At 38.8% G+C, this 22046-nt stretch overlaps 1 protein-coding gene across 1 annotated transcript in view; it reads right to left on the bottom strand.

Annotated features, from left to right (window-relative positions):
• LOC105928627 (neuronal growth regulator 1) overlaps positions 1-22046 on the bottom strand; it is a 252113-nt gene that overhangs the window by 145347 nt on the left and 84720 nt on the right. The window contains exons 3-4 of the mRNA XM_036141664.1: positions 3526-3604; positions 982-1220 (exon numbers count right to left, since the gene is read on the bottom strand). Coding sequence (XP_035997557.1) covers positions 982-1220; positions 3526-3604 — 318 coding nt within the window. The remainder of the gene's footprint in view (positions 1-981; positions 1221-3525; positions 3605-22046) is intronic.

Consider the following 22046-nt stretch of genomic DNA (forward strand, 5'->3'; position numbering starts at 1 on the left):
CAAGAATGCAATGGTGTACAGGCTTCCACTGCAATGATGTGACAAATATTGAACCAAATAGAAAAATTTACACCAAACATACTGTTGGTACAGTACAATCGCACAGCTAAGCTCAATTTCACAACAAACTACGTATATGTGTTGTCACAGAGGAACCAGATGGACAGCTGTTTACGTCACAGAGAACGGCGCTGACACGTCTACAAGATGCAGAACAGGCCCTTACATCGTGAATGAATGAAATGTTATTCTAATGTTGTGTTGCTTGGAGAAATTCTCTAAACTTGGCTTCTCTTGAGTAGATAAAGTATAACTCAAGCGGCAGAGCGTTGAATTTGAGCCATCAAACTGTGCTGTGAAAAAAAAAAAAAAAAACACAGCAGAGGTACAAAAAATGTGTTTCATTTGCTGTGAAATAAACAGTGGGACCTAAAAAAGTGTTTTCCTTTGACAGATTGTCAGGAAATCTATAAGAGGGGGGGAAAAAACAACCTATTAAAGAGACAGGACGAAGCAAAAGATTGATTTTCATGGATTCTAGCTTATAGCGGTTCTGAACCGACATCCAAACTCAGTCGTAACACTGTTTATAGCATGTCCATGATAGTGAAACATACAGGTTTGAAGTCATATGAATCACAACTTTCTGACGTATGTGCTGTGACAAAACCCAGGGAGGCCTGATTAAAGCTACATTCTGCCTCCAGTCTTTTAAATCAACAAGCCTCTACTTTATATTGTGTAGCCTAAAGGCACAATGTCAGTTTTGCTTTTGCTTTCCTTTAGCAGCTGCTCTTCTGTGCAACACATGAGGTGTTCGAATATTAAAAAAAAAAGGACACAGGGCAGGAATGATAAAAACGAGCACATCCTTCAAAATACCATACACACATAGCAATTAAAGACATGCAGCCGACAAAGCAGGACCTAGAAAAGAAAGGCTTGCTTGCAGAAGACACAGCAGCAGCTACCCTGTCGTACCTTTTACGATGAGGTTGAGGAGCTTCGGCCGCGGGTTGCGCTCGCTCTGAATTGAACACGTGTATTGGCCGTCATCGGTAACATCCACTTTCTGTATCTGAAGGCTGTACTCGTGTTTGTCTCCGACACTGGACACTATGGACACGCGCGGGTCCACGGACCACTTGTCGTCCCCCGCGAAAATGATGCTTGAGCGGTTCAGCCAGGCTCCTTTAGAGATCCCATCCAACAGGTAACACCTGAATTGACAAAGAGACATTTGGTTACATTGCTTGAAAAAAAAAAAACTAATTTAACTGAACACAAATCTGTGTTTTTTTGCAAAGGGCTACTATGTTTGCTGACAAAACTGTGTTTTATCCTCTTCACAAAAACAGTGTGTCTGTTTCGCATGTTATTAATCTCACTCTCCAGTTATCAGCTTGTGCTGTAGCTCTGTGCAGCTTAAGTACCTTGCAAAAATATTAATACTCGTTGAACTCGTCTGCCTTTTTCGCATTACAACAACAAACCTCTATGTATTTAATTTGGATTTTGAACAATACACTAACTTGTATTCTACTGTTGTAGAAACGCACTGAATGAAGCTGCAACTCCAATACATTTTAAAAATTTTCTCAATAAAATGTTACAGTTTATTAAAGAAAAGCCAAAATTTCACAAAACAAGTTACACAACGCAGATAAAGAGAACAGGAGTTGTTTCTAGGTATACTGATGGTGTTTGTAAAAAAAAAAAGTTACAGTGAACAAGCTGAAAGTTGTGACCGCTAATACAAGAGCATGGGAGCAAGTTTCTCTCCTATTTTATAACCCAAACCATTATCTTTTTTCCTTTAACTTGGTAGCCAAAATATAAACTGGTTAGTGGAAACGTAGTTTTAACTCAACAATTAAATGTAACAAACACTGATCATGAAAGAAGCACATGGATTGCTGGTTCCCTCGTAGCAGTAATGCTTTGAAATACAAAACTACTTATTCAATTCACCCTTACTGATGGAACACTTTTGTGCAGCACTTTTGGATTTGGATCAGATCCCATGTCCTAAATCTTTATTTATTGTTACTGAACTTAAAACAAAGATAAAATTGGTTCATTTCCTCGTTTGGATCAATCACTGGCCATTGATTAGTGCCTCGCTAGTTGGCCATGATAGCATGGTCATGATAGCAAATTTTGCTGGACGATAAATGTTTCTAAAAATGATTGTGACAAATCATATTATTGTCATTTAGAGACCTCTTTTAACTAATATGATAACAGCATAATGAAGGAAGTATATCCTCACGACCTACTGGCTGAGATATGAAGCGGGTGGCGTCATTTGGTTTAAATCCAAAACACTCCCACCCTCCAGCAGTCGTGTTTGGCTTTGACACCAATCTCATTTCTTTTCAAACTCGCGTTTCTCTGGCTCTCCCTCACGAGGCTCTCATGTTGACTTTGAGCACGTGCCTACCTGACACAAGCACCCCCCCGCCAGACTAAGCGTTGTTTGTTTATTTTAAATGCCGCGATGTTTGAGAGCAACATAAAACGCTCCGTAAAGTTCCCATCTGGAAGAAAACCTCCTGGTCAACTAACTTAATGCGCTAGCTGTTATTAGCTTGACGCGCACTACGGTACCCAGTTAAGGGCTGCAGCTCTCCTTCGAGCTGCGCCTTTTAACGTAACTCGCGTTTACAAATCTCTGTTCCACGGGCACCTCCCGAAACCCACCAGATAACTAACGCCAGGATTACCCCATTTTCTGTGGGAAACTCTGGTAAGATCGAACTTCTCCTACACCGAGGGAAGGAGAAGGGAGGGGCGAGCAGACACAGACACGCCGTACCGAAACATTTTGTCATCCCGTCTCAGAGAGAGGAGAGGGGATGACAAAAGGGAAATAAGCAACCATGCCTGCACAAATTATCGAGCTTATTTTAATTAATCATGTGATTAAAATTCATCGCGTGATTAATTGATTTATTGACTATCGCGACCGGCCTGCTTCACTAGATGAAATGCAATCGAACACCAAACAGCACAACATGGGCTCATGGGGAGCTTTCCTCCACAACATTTTCATGCTATCTGATGTGAAAGGGCAACAGGGAATGTCCCCTTCATTTCATCACCTTCCGACATGTTTGAAGCCTGTCGGCACACGTAGCCCCTGGACTCTTCATGATGCATCACCATAATGTAATAGCAATGTTATGAAATGAATCTAAGAAGTAGAGCGTGAAAAGTATGTCCTCGTCTGACATATTCTTCGATTTGATAAACCCAAACAACTCCACTGATCACGTATTTTCGCACTTTAATGAAATAAGAGAAATAAAGAATTACCTATACACACACACAACAATAAGACATGTACATTTGTGACTAATTGTTGATATTATAGGTGCATATTGTGATTATTTGACCCAAATAATGTTTTCAGACAGAGGGAGAGGAATTAACATCCTGAAATGTGCCCTTCATGGCAGCTGGAGGAATACAAGCGTCTGCAGGGAAGACACTATTTCCAGGCATGCAAAGCAAAAACTGCACTGTGCCACACCAACACAAAGTCGCTCTCGCTTTCCATATTTCATCATGATGTACGCCTGCACATCATTGCTGTTGGCTCCTCTCAAAAAAAAAAAAACATTTCACGAATTGAAATATTCCTGTCAGCTTCCTTTAAATTGTTTTTTGGGTCACAGGCAACATAAATAACTAAATACGGTAAGGGGGGGAAAAGGTATGAAGAGAAGATTGGACAAAGTTTCACTGTTTTGTGTACAGTCCGGGTTATGAACAAGTGTTTGTCTCTAAATAGTCAGAAAATATGAAACCATTTTAGAGTCTAACAAAGCTGGAGCCTAAACATCCAAGTCTGAAGGTCCTGATACCTCTTCCTCTTCATCTGTAGGAGCTCAATGTGCAAACACACGAGTGAATAAATTGTTTAGTATGTTAAACCTTGCACCACTTTGGTCAATAATATACATTTATTTTGTGAAGAATTCCACAATGGTGTGAACCAAAGAAATCCAATTATATTCTGTGACAGATACTGTAATAATGAGCAGTAAAAGGCAATCAAGTTCGCCTCTTAAGCTGTTGTCAACATGCCATGCAGGACTGTCAGCACTGGTAGAAAAGTCACCAAGGAAATCGGTTTGGCACAACAATAAAGCTCCCGACTTCATATGCCAAGAAAGCGCCCGTCAGGAAGGAAGCTAGAGGACGAACGTCGTCTATTTAGCTGACTTCCCCCCCGAGAGAATGAACAATGGACAGGCAGAAAGATGGAAAAAAAAGGTTAAGTTGGAAACAGAGATGCAGACAACAATAGCTCCCCTGAGCATTATTTTTTGATCTATTCTAAAAAAAAGAGAGTGTTGAATACAAGGTGCTTGATATTTACTTCACCACAGAAGTCCAATTTCACAAGATAAAAGTCAGAAAACCAATGGGATTCGCAACTGGTTCAGTTTAGTGATAAAACAAACTACAAATGGCATTACCAGCCAATAACATATTTGTCTGCATTACATTAAAAAACATCTTTTCTGTCAATAAATAAATAAATAAATAAATACAGTTAAAATCTAAATTATTTCTCTCCCTGGCAGATTAAAGTTTAAACAATATCTGTTTTTACATGTTTTCTGGCCTTCAAGAAGTTTTGGACATTTTTGAGTCCAAACTTGAATCTCACACAGAATCTGTGGAGGGAGCTAAAGGTTGGGGTAACGGCAAAGGCTTGAAGAAATATCATCAGTATACCAGTGGAAACCTGCAAAAAACTAATTAACAATTGAAAGAAATGTTTGATTGCCGCAATGCCAATTAAATAGATTACTCAAATTATTTCGAAGGGTATAAATAATTTCTCATATGCTATTTTAATATAAAGTAAATAAAAAAAATCATCTTTTGAGAAATGCCCATCTCCTTTCCTTTCAGAAACAAAATCTGTTAGGCGTCTTACCTATTAATGTTATGTAGTACAGTGTGTGCAACTGATGTAATGAGCCAAACCATCAGAAGGGGAACCGAGCAGTTGGTATAATAGCAATATTGACCTTTTATACAAAGCAAGGCTGGATTGTGGAAATATGCAGTTTCCAATTCAGAAAATTATAACTTCAGGGCAAATTACAGATAATTTTACCAAATTCTAACTAATGTTCAAACTTCCAAGTCAAGCCACAAAACATTTTGAATTGCAATTGTGATCACAATATCAGCATGCATAATATCACAGTGGCAAACTACAGCTTGGATGCAATGTTCATCAGGGTAATATATGTACTGCTCCTTTTGTTATTAAAGGCATTATCATGCTGAGAATCAATCAGTTGTGGTCTGTATAAAATGGAAATGTAATTCTTTTGTCTGAATTCCTCATTAATTTACACCCACATTCCCTCGTTTTTCCCTGTTCTGATGTGCATCTGAGAGCAACTCGTTTTGGTGCTGTCTCTTTAAATCTAAAGGAGGCACTTCACACCCCGCCCCCCTCCAGGTCACAGAGTGTTCAACTCTACGCGATTCGGCCATTTTTGTTGTATGCTGAGGGGCGGTGTAATGAACAACTGAACTTATCCACTTCTAGCTTCTGCTTCCTTGACCATGGACTACAAATTCACTACAAGAAATGAAAATGACCGATTTGCAAAATTGGTAAGCCAGAAGTCCATGACTTTGTTTACCAGTTCTGCAGCAAATACTGTGTCGTAATTGTTAAAAAAAATGTAATAGAAAAAGGTGAAAACTGAATGGCTAGAAAAGTATGACCCAAAAAGATTAGAAAGATATCTACACAGCTCTTCCACAGACTACAATAAACTTGTCTGCCCTCTTAGAGACTCCAAGTCCACAACAAAATTAACTTACGGACTAAAAAAGTGGATTTGGCATGATATCTTCCCTTTTACACACTGCATAACAGAGTCATATTTATCCAGCTGCGTGGACTTTTCCTGCCCTGGATGCTCACACCTGGAATGAATTTTAGTGACGGAGTTGCTGAAGCTCGTCTCAATTGTCAATGTCAATTTTAATTACGTAGCATATTTAAAAACTACCAGAGTTGAACAAAGAACTTCACAATTTCGCCCAACAAGAATAACACAGCATTAAAAATAAAACCATAATTAAAATATAATAAACTAAATAAAACCCTTAAAATAATTAGGACTTCTAAAAATGGTCTGTGAAGAGTAAGGAAAATTTGGATTAATACCAAACAACGTCATGATGCAATTATATTTCAATTATGTGCTTTCCTAATTCAGAGTAGAACTGGAACAGATCACAGTTCCTTTTTTGATGTTCAGTATTCTAGCGAGGTTTGCTGCCCGTACTTCTGAGCAGACATCTCCAGTGGCTCATAATTTAAAAGGCAGGTGAGAGTGTAAGAAAAAGTGAAAAATACAGTGGACCTCTGTGCAGCACTAATGCACCGACGAGACTAACTTCTCAACCACTTTCTGGACTGTTATCACTTTATCATTAAGTAATACAGACATTTTGTTCCTCCTGTTTGCTTCCGGCCGATGTCTGTTTTTTCTGAATAGCCTTCTTTAGAAACAAATATCCTCTCTGACTAAGGTTCAAGGGTAACTGTTTCTGTCTGTTTTTTTAAAAGAAAGCTGGAGCCATAGTGAGCCTAAATAAATGCCAGGTGTGCGGCGACAAGTTCTCATAATTGAAGCTTAAACGTTGCAGTAAACCATTTAGTCCAGACATATTCAAGACAATGTCAAACTTTTTAACTGAGATGGTTCAATTAACCGCGGCAGCATCTCTGTTTTTTTTTTTTTTAAAGCATTTATTAGCCACCTTTCAGGGACAAATTTAGTCAGACGCAACATTTAAAGACGTTCTGTTACTGAGTTGGCACTTCGGCTCCGTGAATTTCAAACATTTCTCACCACCGAATCATGCAGATGGATGATTTGAACAGGCAGTAACACTCCATCAAAACAGGCAAAAAAAAAAAAAAAAAAACAGACACATTTTACTTAGAACAGTATTTCAGCTGCTGCTTGCTGAGGCTGAAATGATGATTCACTGAGCAAAACCCGAGCCGAGGCCTAATTTAATCCATGTGACTCTTTCACCATGTTTCACAACAGCAATTATCCATGTGGCTCCCCGTGCTTTGACCAACTATGGCAGGTAGAGAAGGAATCTCCAGTTAACACAATGTTCAACAAATAAAAGACAAACAAAAGTAAACACATTATATTAAGTCAATTGCCGAATGTCCAAAACAACTTTTTACAGACAGCAGACTGATTTCTGAGATGCCTTTTTTTTTAAATCATGTTGTCCTGTCGAAGCATTTCAGACTAGGGCTGGACGATATAGAAAAAAAACGAAGCATATTGATTAAATAGAAATCATATTGATCAATATCAATAATTATCAAGAAATTCAAAACATATTTTAAGTGCAGCCTTGGCCATTTTATGTTGTTGCTTAGTGACCTATTTCTAGATAAAGAACAGATTAACACTGAATTCAAATTCAACGCTTTATTCAACCAGCTTTTTACCAAAACTGCAAATATTTAAAAAATGAAAAAGAACGCTTGCTCTCTGAACTCTTTGAAGGAGGGGGGGGGGGGGGGGGGGGGGGGCTTGGTTCCTGGGTCCTGTGTTTGTGATTGGTTGGGAGGATGTAGTGACTATAGTATTAACCTACATGATAGGCTAGAATGCAAAAGGAAGGATTACTGTTCTATTGAACTTTTTGTTTACCCTTTTTTTCTATCAGCGATATATGTTTATCGATCGATATATATTGTTATCGAATTATTGTTCAGCCCTATTTCACACATACCATACATCGAAGCCGGTTGGCTAGATGTGCCAGGGCAGTTTCACTCTACAAAAAGGATATCGCAAGACGATGTCCTAATTGCTTGATTGACCTTATCGGATCCAGACTTGATCCAGCACCAAAGTAGGTTTTAGCAGCCTGTGTTTGTATGGGCTTGACTTCTGAGGTTGCTTGCCCTGATTTAGACTGATTTAGCATCAAAGAAATACGTGTTTCCAAGAACACAGAAAAAGTTTTATGCTTATGGACAAGCTGTAGCACCCAGGCCAAGCATAAAGTTGCAGGTTAGTCTGCCATGATCATCTGCGTACCTTATCTGATAATCCAGTACTCTGACAAATTTTTTTTGAATACTTGTGAATTGGCTGTAGAGTATCTTACTTTCCCCCATCAAACCATCACTGCTACCAACAAGTCATTTACATTCCTTCTGTTATCTGCACATGTTTCCATATTTTTGTCAATAGTGTGTTTTTGGAACAAAACAAAAAAAAACCACAATCAGTGCAGGTTTTAAATGAGCGAATTCACTTACACATTTCTTAGAATCTGCATCTGCCATCTTTCACAACTTATTGTTGACCTTACCTTGTATACTTACGTGGTGTCTTACTATAGGGTCTGAATAGTTTCTTTTTACTTTATTATTTCACATTTTGATGAGATTCTGTGTGTTACTATCTGTCACGTTGCTGCTGGTACATTTGAACTGCATAATCTTTATGAACAAGGAAGACCGTTAGAATGAGGGGGGGGGGGGGGGGGGGGGGGGGGGGGTTGATTTCGTTAAATTTCCCCAAAAATACCTGCTTTTGCTAAATTGGAAAAGCACAAGATGATCTTGCAAAAAATTATCATTCCATCTTTACTGCCATCTAAACCTCATGGGAGGTTAGCTGTAAACTATATGTATGACTGCAGCAACGTGATAAAACAAGCAAGAATGCAAATGTTAGTAATTCTAGTATACAATAACACTGGCTGAATAAAAAAGGAACCATTTCTTTCTAAATGTTTGTGTCTTCAACTTGTTTTTTTTTTTTCCCTTTCAGACTTGCAGTCGAATACCAATGTGAAACCAAACTGTAAAAACTAACACTTTTCCAATAAGTGAAATATAATACATTCACCAAAAGAAGTACGCATATAAATTCAAAGCACAGTCCTGCCATCAGGTAAGCCTTTTTCAGCCACTTTCTCTAGGGGTTTCCTTTTGGTCGTGCATAGTAGCAGAGAACTGATAACAACTTTGGTGGCCTTTCCTTTCATCAATCTCCCTTTCAGGAGCCGCCGTCTTGAATATATTCTGCCCAATTAGTCCTCAGACGTCGAAGTTTCCATACTGAGGCACCAGAAACATGCACTAATTGATATTTTTATTCGTCACCGCTTCTCTTGAGTGACTGCTCAGTAACCAGGCTCACAGAGACATTTACTTTAAAAAGCTACATTCATGTTGGAACAGAGATCAGGTGTCGATTACGCTAAACTGATGGAGAGATTAAGGCATTTAGACACCTTACATGCATACAGGATGAGTACTAACTATTAATTAGAGGATGGCAGCAGCAGGTAAGAGGTGCACTGTAATCGGTTCAGCAAACCTCATTGAGCCTCTTTGATTGGATGCCATTTTTAACAGGGATATTAGTATTCAGACCCAGATTCCAACCTGGATAAAACTGTTTACCAGATTCTTGAGGAGTAAATACTCTTCTGGCACCAATCCCACATATCTCCGCTTGTAAACAGATTTCTCATGTTTCACGGTCTCGTCAGCATTTTTTTTTTTTTTTTTTTTTGCAAAGATATTTGGCAGAGGAAATGACTAGATTTCAAGATGTGTCTCCAGGCTTTATCAGATGTCTTGTTATGTGTCGGTTATGCAAGGCTGTTTAAACTTTGACACTGTTAGTGTATGTTTTTATTCAGCCATGAGTTTAAGGAAAAAACAAACATTACAGGTCTGCCTAGGTCACATTCTGAGGTAAGACAATCAATTTAAAGTGGGTTTTTGCACCAATATTAGGAAGGGAACCAGTGTTTGTTTAATAAAATAAAAAGGCAATCTTATAATTTGTATTTGGAATATAGTAAAATGTGGTATATCCCTTAAAGCTTTTAAAGAATCAAATAATAACTGGGGCCAGGGCACTAGCATGTGGTGGTTTTATTTGTTTGTGTGCAAGGATGTTAATATCTTGCTATTTAAACAAAAAAAATAATTTAAAAAAATCAACAATTTAAAAAAACTTGTCCATCAAGACCAGTATGAATGTATGTCTGAACAGTTATTAGCTTGTAGAAGAAATACTCAAATTTGACAACTTTAAACAAATTTATTTGATTCCATTTCAGACATTTCACATTTAAAGATTGACTGTGCCTTTTCTGTAAGCTGTCCATCTTATGGAGAAAGTTACTGCCCTGGAGTGAAATGAATCATTAAATGAGAAAATGCATTTCACATTGACTGACTAGGTGTTAAAGCACAACTGAAAGGAGAACAGGAGTGATCATTCTATGTAAAAAGTCTTATATGCAGTGAAATGAGAAAGAAAAGCGTTATTTTATACTGTACAAAAGTTATGTACTCAAAAATGGGAAAAATAAGTCCATCAATATTTCAAATCTCTGCTTTAACAATATCAAGTTACAGAGTGATATTAGCTTGAATTGATCAACTCATTAATTAACAATCATCTAGTCTGTCAAACAGGAAAGCCATGCTCTCTCGTCTTCCTGCTCTTGTAGACTCGCAAAAAGAAATGGACCTCTGCATCTGTATTTGTAAGTTACCTCAGGTACACTGACAGTTGTGAATTGCAAATTAATTGATAGTCCAACTGAAAAACTGCATGCAACTGTATACAAACATAAGGCTAGATTTATCTATTTTTTTTCTTTTAGGTCTATGACATTGCAACAAAAGAAGAAAAAAAAATCACTGAACACTCTGATCAACTTATAAAAGTTATAAATCTCAGTTAAATTTACTTTTATAGGAATTGTTAAGGTTGCCATTATCTTTATCCCAGACTGAATAAATGTACATCGATTAAAGTTCCAAAATTTTCAGTATCAGATACTTGAAGAATGATTTCTTTGAAGGCGTTTTAATTTGCTTCTTTGCCAGTTTGTACCCCTACTTAGCACTTAGGCATTGCAACTTCATCCATTCCATGTCATTTTGTACCTTTAAACCAACCATTGCATAGTCATGTATTTAAACCATGGTAAATCAGTTTCTTTTTTTCTGTAGTTAAGTACTTTCATGAGCTATGGAGATTAACAATAAAAGTGAAGTATGCTAAAATTACACTTACATTTGATTTAAGCTGCATATTAATAACTGAAAAGCTTGAATCACACCTTATTGTCATTTATTTTAGTTCTGATCCCCCCTTTGGGACAGTTTTTAAATAAAACAGTGTGACCTCAGACCAAGAATGTCGAGTGGTGAGGTTTTAACAGGACCAATACGCAGACTGGAACTCATAAGAAAACAAGAATTCAAAAAGAAAACTTACAGATCATAACCCAAACACCTGGAAATGTTGTTTATTTGAGTCCGATAATTGAGTCATATGATCAAATGTCCTTATAGCAGACTATGGCCATGGTTGTGAGACTTCTGTCTGAACAGAAGACTGCAAAGCGACCCGCATGCACGGACGACAGAAGGATACGTCACACAGAAGTGCACTGTTTGCGAATTGTGAATGTAATTGTTCCTGTAAGTGTTCGATAAAGTTTTTACAACAACAACAAAAAAACGCAGAACAAAAAAAACCCGGATAGTGTCTCTCTGTTCACACTGCCATGAAAAAGACAGATATGGGTCACATATGGCCAAAAGGATTGGATTTGGGTCGCATTTCCCTGCAGTGTAGTCTGTAGGAAATCACTTTAATTTGTGAGTTATCAAAATGAGTCCGAACTGTCACCCTGGCAGGTATGAATTGACACGAGATCGGAACAAAGCATCCCTCAGCTGGCAGCTCTCTTCGTACCCAAAAAATATGGGTGTAAAAAAAGAAAAACTGCAAAAGTAATAAAATGAGAAAGAGGGGAAATGACCTTACCTGACTCCGCCAGATAGATTTGCTCCGCATATCCATCTGGAAACCTTCCGTTGAAGTAATTTTGGGAAGGGGCGAAAATACTGGTCAGCTGATTGGCCTATGTTGGTGATAGACGGGCCAAATAAACCAATCAGATTCGTCGTCGCTCGTAACAGAGCGACGACGAAAACGCAACCACAAGCCAAGCTACTCTTGCTGCTGCAGGTAAAGGCTCGTTAGCTCAGCATAGAAATACTCTGTAAATCCGATAAAACTTGCTCGATAGCCGCGCTAACGCTAGTTTCATCGGCTGAAACCGCCATGTTGTTTAGACTGAACTGACGCGCTTCCCGTTGCGTCACACCTCAACCCGCCTCAAAGCCAACGCTGATTGGACGTTCGTTTGGTGAACGGCTCCAAATTTTCTTTAACGGAGAGTATCCAGACTGATCTGCGAGTGAAACCTTGAAACCTCGCGAGATCAGTATGGTCTCACGAGGCTAGAAATGACCAGCACCTGTTCAGAATGCATAAATAAATTAATGATTAACTAATTCAACAAATAAATAAATAACATCTCCAGGTAGTAGTAATTAAAAGGAAAAGTGAACAGAAACAATCACAAAAATACAGATTATAAACTTCAGGCCTGATTGAGTTTACAGGCACAAAGCTCTTGTCTGCAAAGGGTTAACTGTGTCGCTGACGGTATCAGCTCTAATGAATAAATGTGTGGGAGGACAACTAGAGCAGAGCGGCAGAGAGTTTATAGCTAATCAGTTTATGTCTTACATGTTGCCAGAAAGTTACTTTGAAGAATCTTCTTAAAATACATCAACATCCCTGTTGCCCCTTCACAGATGCAATCTAAACGCTGCCCAGCCAGTGACTGATTATGTTACTAAATGTCAACTGAGAAGTGCAACATTTACGACAGTAGGAAGTCAATTAAAATTTCTCTCCTTTCCTTTTTTTTTTTTTTTCCTTTTAAATGGGAACTTTTCACATGTTAAAGTTTGGCAGTTGGAATGTGTCAGAGGATTTGTGAGAATAAGGACATTGTGCAGTGTTGTAAAATCGAGGTACAGAGCATCAAGCTCTTAATCCCTAATATAATCTGTCCGACTGTGACCAACGATGGGACACATGGAAGGCTTTCCAGCTCTAATCCACACAGACTCAATGATGAAAGACAGCGTCTAACGTCACAGACACAGAGAAACACAAATAGTGTTTCATGACTACTCAAGTAAAATGACCAAAATGTCACTTTAAATTAAGCGCTTTGAGAAAGGCACCTTATTCTGAAAGCCAGACAGAAAGAACTACGTAGTGTGGAAACAAGATGAAATCAATCAGATTTTTGCAAACATATAAATAAAAACCTGTGTTTTTGTAATATAACAATGTAAAGTTGGTGTGGGCACGTTTCCTTTTTCCCATGCATTGAGTAACCTGCTCTTAAAGGCATACTATGCAACATTTTTCAGTTAATTAATGTGTTCCATACCGTTTTGGATGATTAAATGAGTCATTTCAGGTCGAACTAAGGTTTTCTCGACCGCCCTGGTGGTCTGTGGGGGAAATACCGCACTTGCAATTGCAAGAGCCCTCGGCCCGCACTCACAGGCTCAGAAGTCTGTGCAAGACCGCGAGAGTCGGTCTCGCTTTACGGCGAGAACTTCATGTGTTTTTGCCCTGCTATTCACTATATGCACGCACGAAAGCAACAACAAAGAACCGCGTGTTAACGTCAAATAAACATGCAAGCATATCGAGTTTTATTATTATTATCATTAATATTATTATTATTATTATTATTATTATTATTTATTTTTTTATGTTGGCGAGACGCTACCGCGGCGAGGCGGCGGTAGCGTCTCGCCAACATAAAATAATAATAATAATAATAATAATAATAATAAAACTGGCGAGGCGGCAGCCGCCTTGCCAAGATAGCGCTGCGGGAAGCTTGATGTTCATACCTTCATTGTGTTAGTCATTGTTTGTACTGCCGTTTTTTCCACTCTTCGTTGCGTACGCCTGTCTGCTAAGCTCAAAACAACCGCGCCTGGCTTGACGGAGAAACCAGAACAGCTGAGCATCTTTATGACAGTGCACTTTTACTTTCGCCCTCTGGAGGGAGCCTCGCTGGAAAATCAACCCCGGTTGCATAGTATACCTTTAAGCGCCTTTGGTTGGTCTTAAATGACTAGCTGCAAAAACGTCTAGAGCTGCAACCTTTATAGGACAGACAGTATTCTTAGCACGGCTCTTCTGCACGGACAATTGATTTGTATAAATCTCTGTAAAAGAAGTGCATAAAACATTTGCATCCAACAAGGTTGGTGGACATATTCTTAAATGTCACTCTGCAGCGGGGCAGAAACTAATAAACTTCTCTCTTGATATAGTCACTGTTAAAGAAAGATTTAATGCATTTTCTAAATCAAACGCAAACATTAACTAGAACTGTGAGAGAGCGCCATTGTGAATGGATGAAGTCAGTACACATCAGAGCATACCATGAAAACTCATCGTTCCACTTTGATGCTAGCACCGCCGTTTTTTTCTCCTGCAATTCGCAAAAGGATCCAAGGAGAAGCACGACTGCACCCGACTAAATTTAGAGATAAACAGTTCTCATTTAAACATTCACTCACAATGAGTCAGACGGAGCACTTGGGGAATGAATGGTCCTGTGTTTCCTAAGTCAAATTGAAAATAAAGCATCCTGCAGGCTGAGGGCCCACTTTACATCACTTCAGTTGTTTTACTTTAAATTATAAAATTGAACATGTACTCTGTGCCCATGCAGATGAGAGCAATAAGAACAGAGTCTCCGGCCCTCAGCCAGCTTCCCTCCGCTTTGTTTATCCATTACTAACACCACTGGTTATTTTCCTTGCGTTAGTGTCTGGTTGATATTATTTAATAACATCATCAGAGTCTATATGTGCAGATTATAAAGTCATTAATGTATGAGCCCCAAAGGAGAGGTATTACTAAAATCACAGCCGTAGATGAATTTACATTTAAAAAAAAGCAGAGTTGTTTTCATTCAAAGTTATCTGTGAGTAGACAGGGATTTTGGCAGCAGGAGCCACCTGCAGTGTACAGTATCTGTGAAATCAAATTATCTTGTCCTTCAAAGCTGCTGGTTTGACACTGGGCACTTCCAACCCCCTGTGGTTAAAGCATGAAGACGGACTAGCAATTACGTTAGGGCTGTCATGACTCCTGTTTACGAAATGATAGTTAAAAGTAGCGCAAACACTTTCTTGTGATGATTTATCTTTTTTGAATAGTTTATTTTCAATTTTTTATTTCTACACAACAAAAAGCTGTCAATAATGAAATAACTCTTAGAATTATTTACAAAAAAACAGGGGACATTTCCTGGAAAGGATGAGAGAGAATATATGTGTTTGACAAAGAATTACATCTGGCTAACATAAACTGTTCAACTAATTCATTCTGTAAAGGTTAAATCTACTTATATTGTAGAACCAGATGACAAAATCTTTAAAATAAAAAACTGAAATAAATCACAATCTGATTTTAGACGAATTTTCCCTATTCGGTACAATAAAGTACTAGTAAAAAACCTTTTCTTGAAACAAAATGATCCTTATAAGTAACACTCTCAAAACCCAATATGCATTTCCAGGTAGGAAGGTAATGCAGCATAATGGCACCATGTAATGAAAGCAAAAACAGGACTGAACTTTTACAACACCTTTACCACAAAACTCATCAATGCTATAGACCTGGGTAAGATCCACAGATGTCAACATGAGATGAGCATGGATATCTCTTCATCCACCAAAAACAGTGTTTCTTCATGGTCCACCTATGAATCTAGAAAATAAAAGAAACCACAAGCTCAAAGCAGAGGGATGATGACATCAGGACACCAACAGACTAGTGTATGAAGTTTATCAGGTAAGGAACTATTTTCTTCAGTGATATATTTTCTTGCTTATATTGTCACGACGGCTGGGTGCTAAGTTTTGGTTTTCACTTGTTTATTTTTTTTCCTTTATATCCCTGTTGTTTAATTTCTGCTTGCTTTCTCAGTTTATTGCTGTGTTCTCTTGCCTGTGTGTTACAGGTTAAGTCAGTGTTCAGCTCCTGTGTTCATTAGTCTCTATCCCTGCTAACCTTCTGCCTCAACTGCTCCATATTGTCTCCTGATTAACACACTGGCCTCCTATGTCACTATCCACACCTCCCTCAGCATATAAACTCTCTTGTTGCTCATTGATCCTCGTCAGATCTTCCTCTCACACTGCTCATTATGTACATTACTTTGGTTTTACCTTCCCCTTGCTACTGCCCGTTTCTTCGTCCAACCCGTGGGTTCTGTTCTCGTCATGCTGTGCCTCAGGTTTTTGCCTTTTGTTTACATTAAAAAACCCAAAGTTTCACTTTGCCACTTCCAAGATCCTACCTGTACTTTGGTCAAACTCAAAAACCACTATATATATCTCTCTCTCTCTCCTCTTCGTCTCTCTCTCTCCTCTCTCGAGCGAGCGCGAGAGAGAGAGCGAGAGAGAGGAGGAGGACGCGGAGAGGAGCGAGGGTGCGGCAGCAGAGAGAGCGAGAGCGAGAAGAGCTCTCCTCTCTCTCTCTCTCTCTCTCTCTCTCTCTCTCTCTCTCTCTCTCTCTCTCTCTCTCTCTCTCTCTCTATATATATATATATATATATATATATATATATATATTAGGGCTGGGCAACGATTAAAATATTTAATCGCGATTAATCGCACTGATTAATCGCGATTAATCGCGATTAATCGCATTGTATTTACAAACTCCAAGAATGAATTCAAAAGTAGTGTAAAGAGCACTTTTATTTTAATGTTCTGCTGCCATATGAACAAAAGTGTTGTAACATTTGTAGCACTTATCAGTAACACATATTTAGTGTAAAGCTCAACTTAAACATGTAAAACAAAAAATAGCAATAATAATAAATTAAAGCTTATTGCCACTGACAGGGAATTCTCTTTATGGGGAAAAAATCTACCAAAAACAGGCAATTTCTGAGGTAACAGCAGGGAGCAGCATTACCATTTTATGTTCAATACCAAAGTTTAACTTGGCAGTGGTTCCAACTAACTTGTTTCTGTCATATTCCATGCTGGAAGAACTTTAAACTGAAATGCTTGCTAACTCGATATGCTTGCGTTTATTTGACGTTGACACGCGGTTTTTTGTTGTTGCTTTCTCGCGCGCATATAGTGAATGGCAGGGGGAAAACAGGCAAAAATACATGGATACTTTGAAACGAGAAGCGACTTCACCGACGGCGTCGATGCAGACCCCCCCGCTCCGCTCCGCACAAAACTTGTTCCGGCCGCCAACTCACCGCCTCGCCTCGCCTAAGCTCGCTCGCGGTACCTGCGGGAAACACCGCCTTCCGCATGTCAGCTGTGTTTTTTTTCCGGCCAGCACCTTTCTTCCTCTTTGAATCTGAGGCTGGGCTGACAGCGAGGTTATTGGCGCATTATCACCACTTACTGTTCTGATTCAAACCCCTACACCGCAGCAACAGACCTTCACAAAATAAAAGCATGTGACCAACATGCGTTAACGCGCGTTAAAGAAAATATCGCCGTTAATAGTCTAATGAGTTAACGCGAAATTAACGCGTTAACTTGCCCAGCCCTAATATATATATATATATATATATATATATATATATATATATATATATATATATATATATATATATATATATATCCTGTGGTAGTACATAACATCTGCTCTGTGTGAATCATTTCATTAAGACAATCAATAACTGATCTCCCCAACCTTTTCCTACATGCTTACCCTCAATAATTAGGTGTGGCAGCATAATTTGTTTTCTTTGTCTGAGCCAAAAGAAGAGGAGAACACTTGACTGCAGCTGCTGTATTTTAACTTCCCTTTTAACTACTACATTCGCTTGACATGACTTTTTTATGGCTTAACAGGATATCGTTGTGGAGAAACTATAGGGAGCTTGCCTAGCATGGTAAACAGTGTTCACAGAATACTATTTTGACCCCTAAATTACTGTAATGCAGCTAACCCCGCACAGGTAAAGACTGGTTACATGTAGAAAAGCAGACTTGCACATGGAGATATGGGAGTGATGGTGTCTCAGGGCATCTGAGTAACATGGGTGTTCAGGGCTAGCAGAAATTAGAGGAGCAATAAGCGATTTTTCACCACTATGTGGGGTGTGAGCACTGTCTACGGACCAAAACAAGATGCGTATCACGCCTCTCTCTACCTCCTCTCCAGCTGCACCGATGCCTTGTATGTGCATAGTTGCAAAGGATGAATTCACAGCAAAACATCATCACCTTTCTGAGGAACATATCTATTGAAGAAGTAAGTAACTCGCAACTTTATAATGCTGTTAGTAAGATCTGCATTTTGATCTGCTGGGCATGCTCTCTGCCATCTTGTGAAGACCACTGTTCACCTATGCAGGACAGCTCTGGTGGAGGCATTTTACGAGCAGGGAGGGGCTAAGCCCTGAGTGGAAGCTGTTCACATGTACGTGCGGCCAGCTCGGCAATGTAAACAAGAGACTAGAGAAAAACACAGAGATGGTGTGTGATGTCATACCATAGTCCATCTAAAAAGATACCTTTAGTTTTTTCAGAAAACCTTTTTTTCAGTTCTTGCTATCCAAAATAATGACATTTGGCTTATTGCTCCTTTAATGTCTAACCTGAAAGGTGCCGGAACTGTAGTGCTTAAAATTGTGTTACAAGTTATTTACTACTGTGACGAATGACCCACTGACTTGGCTTACCAGGGAGAGCTTTTGAATCGCTGGGTGCGGTGCTGGTCAGTTATGTCTCTAAGCTTGTGCTCTCAGATAACATGTCACCCAACTTCCTCCTTTTGACAGGATAAAACACCATTTAATTCTCCATCATATGAGCTCACATTGGAGCTGGACACTTTGCTATAACTACTTTTGGTCCTGAGTTTGAAACTGTGTTATGATTTGATTCCTAAGTTTGGCAATTAAAAATTAGTGTTGTCAACTTTTCAGCAAGCTCGCTGTCGTCCTTTGTTTGTGTTTCCTTTTTTGTTTTTCAGATGTTCCATGAGTTCTGTCCTGTTAATGAACATAAATATCATTGTGTATAAGCCTGAACACAAACGAGGAGAAAAGAAAAATGTCAAAAACATTATGGATGTCCTTTAAGTTGAAATATGACGTCATGTAGCTGTCACATAGCTAAGTGACGACTGTTTTTGTGATTACACGCACGGCATGATTATCTAAACTGTTCATTGCAACAGGCCTTTAAACAATTCTATAAAAAGCTTTCTAAAAAAGACTTCTACCTCCTAAAAAGCCGTTACATTTTCTTTGACACCGTTTGATGTATTCCCTCATGCAGCTTTTTACACTGTCTTATAAATGCCTGAATTATGAGCTTGTAATGATTGAGAGGAATGTGACATTCAGCATCAATGACAGACTCTGTCTCTCCTATGGAAGCTGGTGTTTTATGCGACAGCAGGGGAAAAAAAGAGAGGAGAATGCAAATATGGTGAATAACTGCCTTTCTGCTTTGTATTAAAGACCCAAAGATCAAACTGAGGCAAGCTGTGGGTGGCTGACAAATCCCAGACAAACACATTTGAGTTCTGGGTGCTATAATACAGTCTGGGCCCTGGGAGCTCTTTAATTATGTGTTATTTCATTTCAAAAATGCCATTAGAAGCAGACAGAAAACAGAACTCCAGATCACTTACATTGAGGCTTCTGTACTCCACAACTCAATTCATTCATTCTTTTTTTTTTATGATGATGATTAATCTTCCTATTACTTTGAACAAGCTCCAAAATGTTTAGTATTAGACAGGGGCAGTCTACATGAATCAGTACTACGCACTTAAAAAGTTACAATTTCAAAACCTTAAAAACATTTCCATTATGTTTCCTGGAGTTTACAGTCATTTTAGTGACATGCACGCAATAGTGCCAACGATTACTACCACCGTATGGAACATTAGAGTAATGTTGCCCATATAAACCCATTATAAAGTTATAGCTGCCATTATTAAGAGGCTGAAATGTGTTGTGCAGTTTCTCTATTTTTTTCATTCCTCATTATTTTGTTAACTGTTTCCACTTTATTCCTATCAAACAGTCAGAGTAATCTCTTTGCCTCAGACGCGGATGATCTGACCAGATTAAGTTGAATTAATCTGACCACATGCTTAGTTGTCATAAAGCTGTTTGATACACAAACTAACAAATCTGGGTGCTTCTTGTTTTGCTTTAATTTTATCCAAAAAAGCCTCTGCCATATGTGGCAGTTCTTCACTACCCTGCACTGAAGCTCTTTTCACCTTAAAGGAAGGACCATTGCTGGGTTCTTGCTGTATTGAAGCAAAAAAAACAAAAGAACGGCAATGAAGTTGTTTCATCTGAAGAAAGATGAGATAAACGCTGTAATTAAAGCAAACTAAGGGCAATCTAAACTGCTTTTCAGATGCAGCAAAGCATGAAGACATGAAAATAGGCATGACGCAGATGTAACAATAGTACCTTTGAAATCTGAGGTAGCAAAAGCGTTTCCTGTCTATATTTACACCCAATCTCCTGAGAGAAGAGGGCATAGTAAAGCCGTTTGCAAAAAAAAAAAGAAAAAAAAAGAGAGTTTGCATGTGATTATTTTCCATATTATTGGTTTGCAAAATAAGTTATGTCTGAAAGGGACACCTTGTATGCTAATACATTTATCTAATTAGAAGTAAGCTACTTAATATTATTAAGTATTGAACTCCATATATTTTTAAGGATATAATTTTTCCACTACATTTGCCCCATGATGGCAAGTTACAGTTTGGTCATATCAAAAGAATACCAAGATACAAGAAGTTTCAAGGCTCTTGAACCACATCTAGTCATGTATGTTACAACCAAATACTTAAACATTTTGTTTTAGTATATTATGTGCAACAGCAACACAATGTAGCCTCTCATTTTGAAGGAGATGTTATGATTTGAGGTGTTTGAGGAACCAACTTGCAGCTGGACCAAGGCAGATGCATGATTGGGTATTATTTAATGGTGAAACAGAAAAAAACTTACGGGACGCAAGGAAAGGCACAGGAACCAGGGAGACGGGAAGTGAGCATCCAGCAGAGAGGAAACAGACACCAGGAACTTAAATACTGTGGAGATGTGATGAGTAACCAGGTGAGTATGATCAACTGAATGCAAAGCAGCTGGGGGAGGAATCTAAGCAGGGCACAGAGGACGGGAGATGAATAGACACAGGATGGACACACGGAGGATCTAAATACAAACACAAGTGAGAGCAAGAACACAAACAGAAGTGGGTCGTGACAGGGAAAGAAAAAGTGTATATGCTTTTTTTTATCTACGTAAAAGACAAAGGACAAGAAACTTTGGATAGATGAGATCAAAGTTGAACTTTTTGGGCTTCATGCAAAAACTCCCTATCTGTGTCAGAAAACTCACACCTTGAACACTCTCCCTACGTTGTAGCATTTTGGTAGCAGGATCACGGTGTGGAGCGGCTGTTCTTCAGCAGTGACAGGCAGGCTGATCAGAGTTGATGAGATCATGAATGGAGCTATATACAGGGCAGTCAAGGAGAAAAACCTGTTAGAGGCTGCGGCAGACCCGGTAGCTTCACCTTCCACCAGGACGACAACCCTCAACATACAGCCGAAGCTACAATGGACTGTTTTAGATCAAAGCATATTCACAAGTTAGAATAGCCCAGGCAAAAAAAAAAAAAGACCCAGATCCAGTTAAGAATCTGTAGCAAGACTTGAAAAGTGTTGCTCTACAGTCCAGTGTGACTGAGTTTATGGGGTTTTGCAAAGAGGAATACAGGCAAAAACTGTCAATGTCTAGGTGAGTAGTTGTAGCCATAGAAAACACTTGCAGCTATATTTCTGCAAAAGGTGATTTTACAAGGCATTGACTCGGGCAGGCTGAATACAAATGTAAGCCAAACTTTTCAGGCTTGTATTTGTAAAACTATGGACTATTTTTCTTCCACTTCACAATTAGGTGCTGCTTTGTCTTGGCCTGCACACATAAAACCTCAACAAAATCCATTAGGGTTTGTAACCTGACATAATGTCAAAAGGTTTAGGAGAAATTCA

The sequence above is a fragment of the Fundulus heteroclitus genome, chromosome 9 (assembly GCF_011125445.2).
Source record: "Fundulus heteroclitus isolate FHET01 chromosome 9, MU-UCD_Fhet_4.1, whole genome shotgun sequence".
Lineage (NCBI taxonomy): Eukaryota > Metazoa > Chordata > Actinopteri > Cyprinodontiformes > Fundulidae > Fundulus > Fundulus heteroclitus.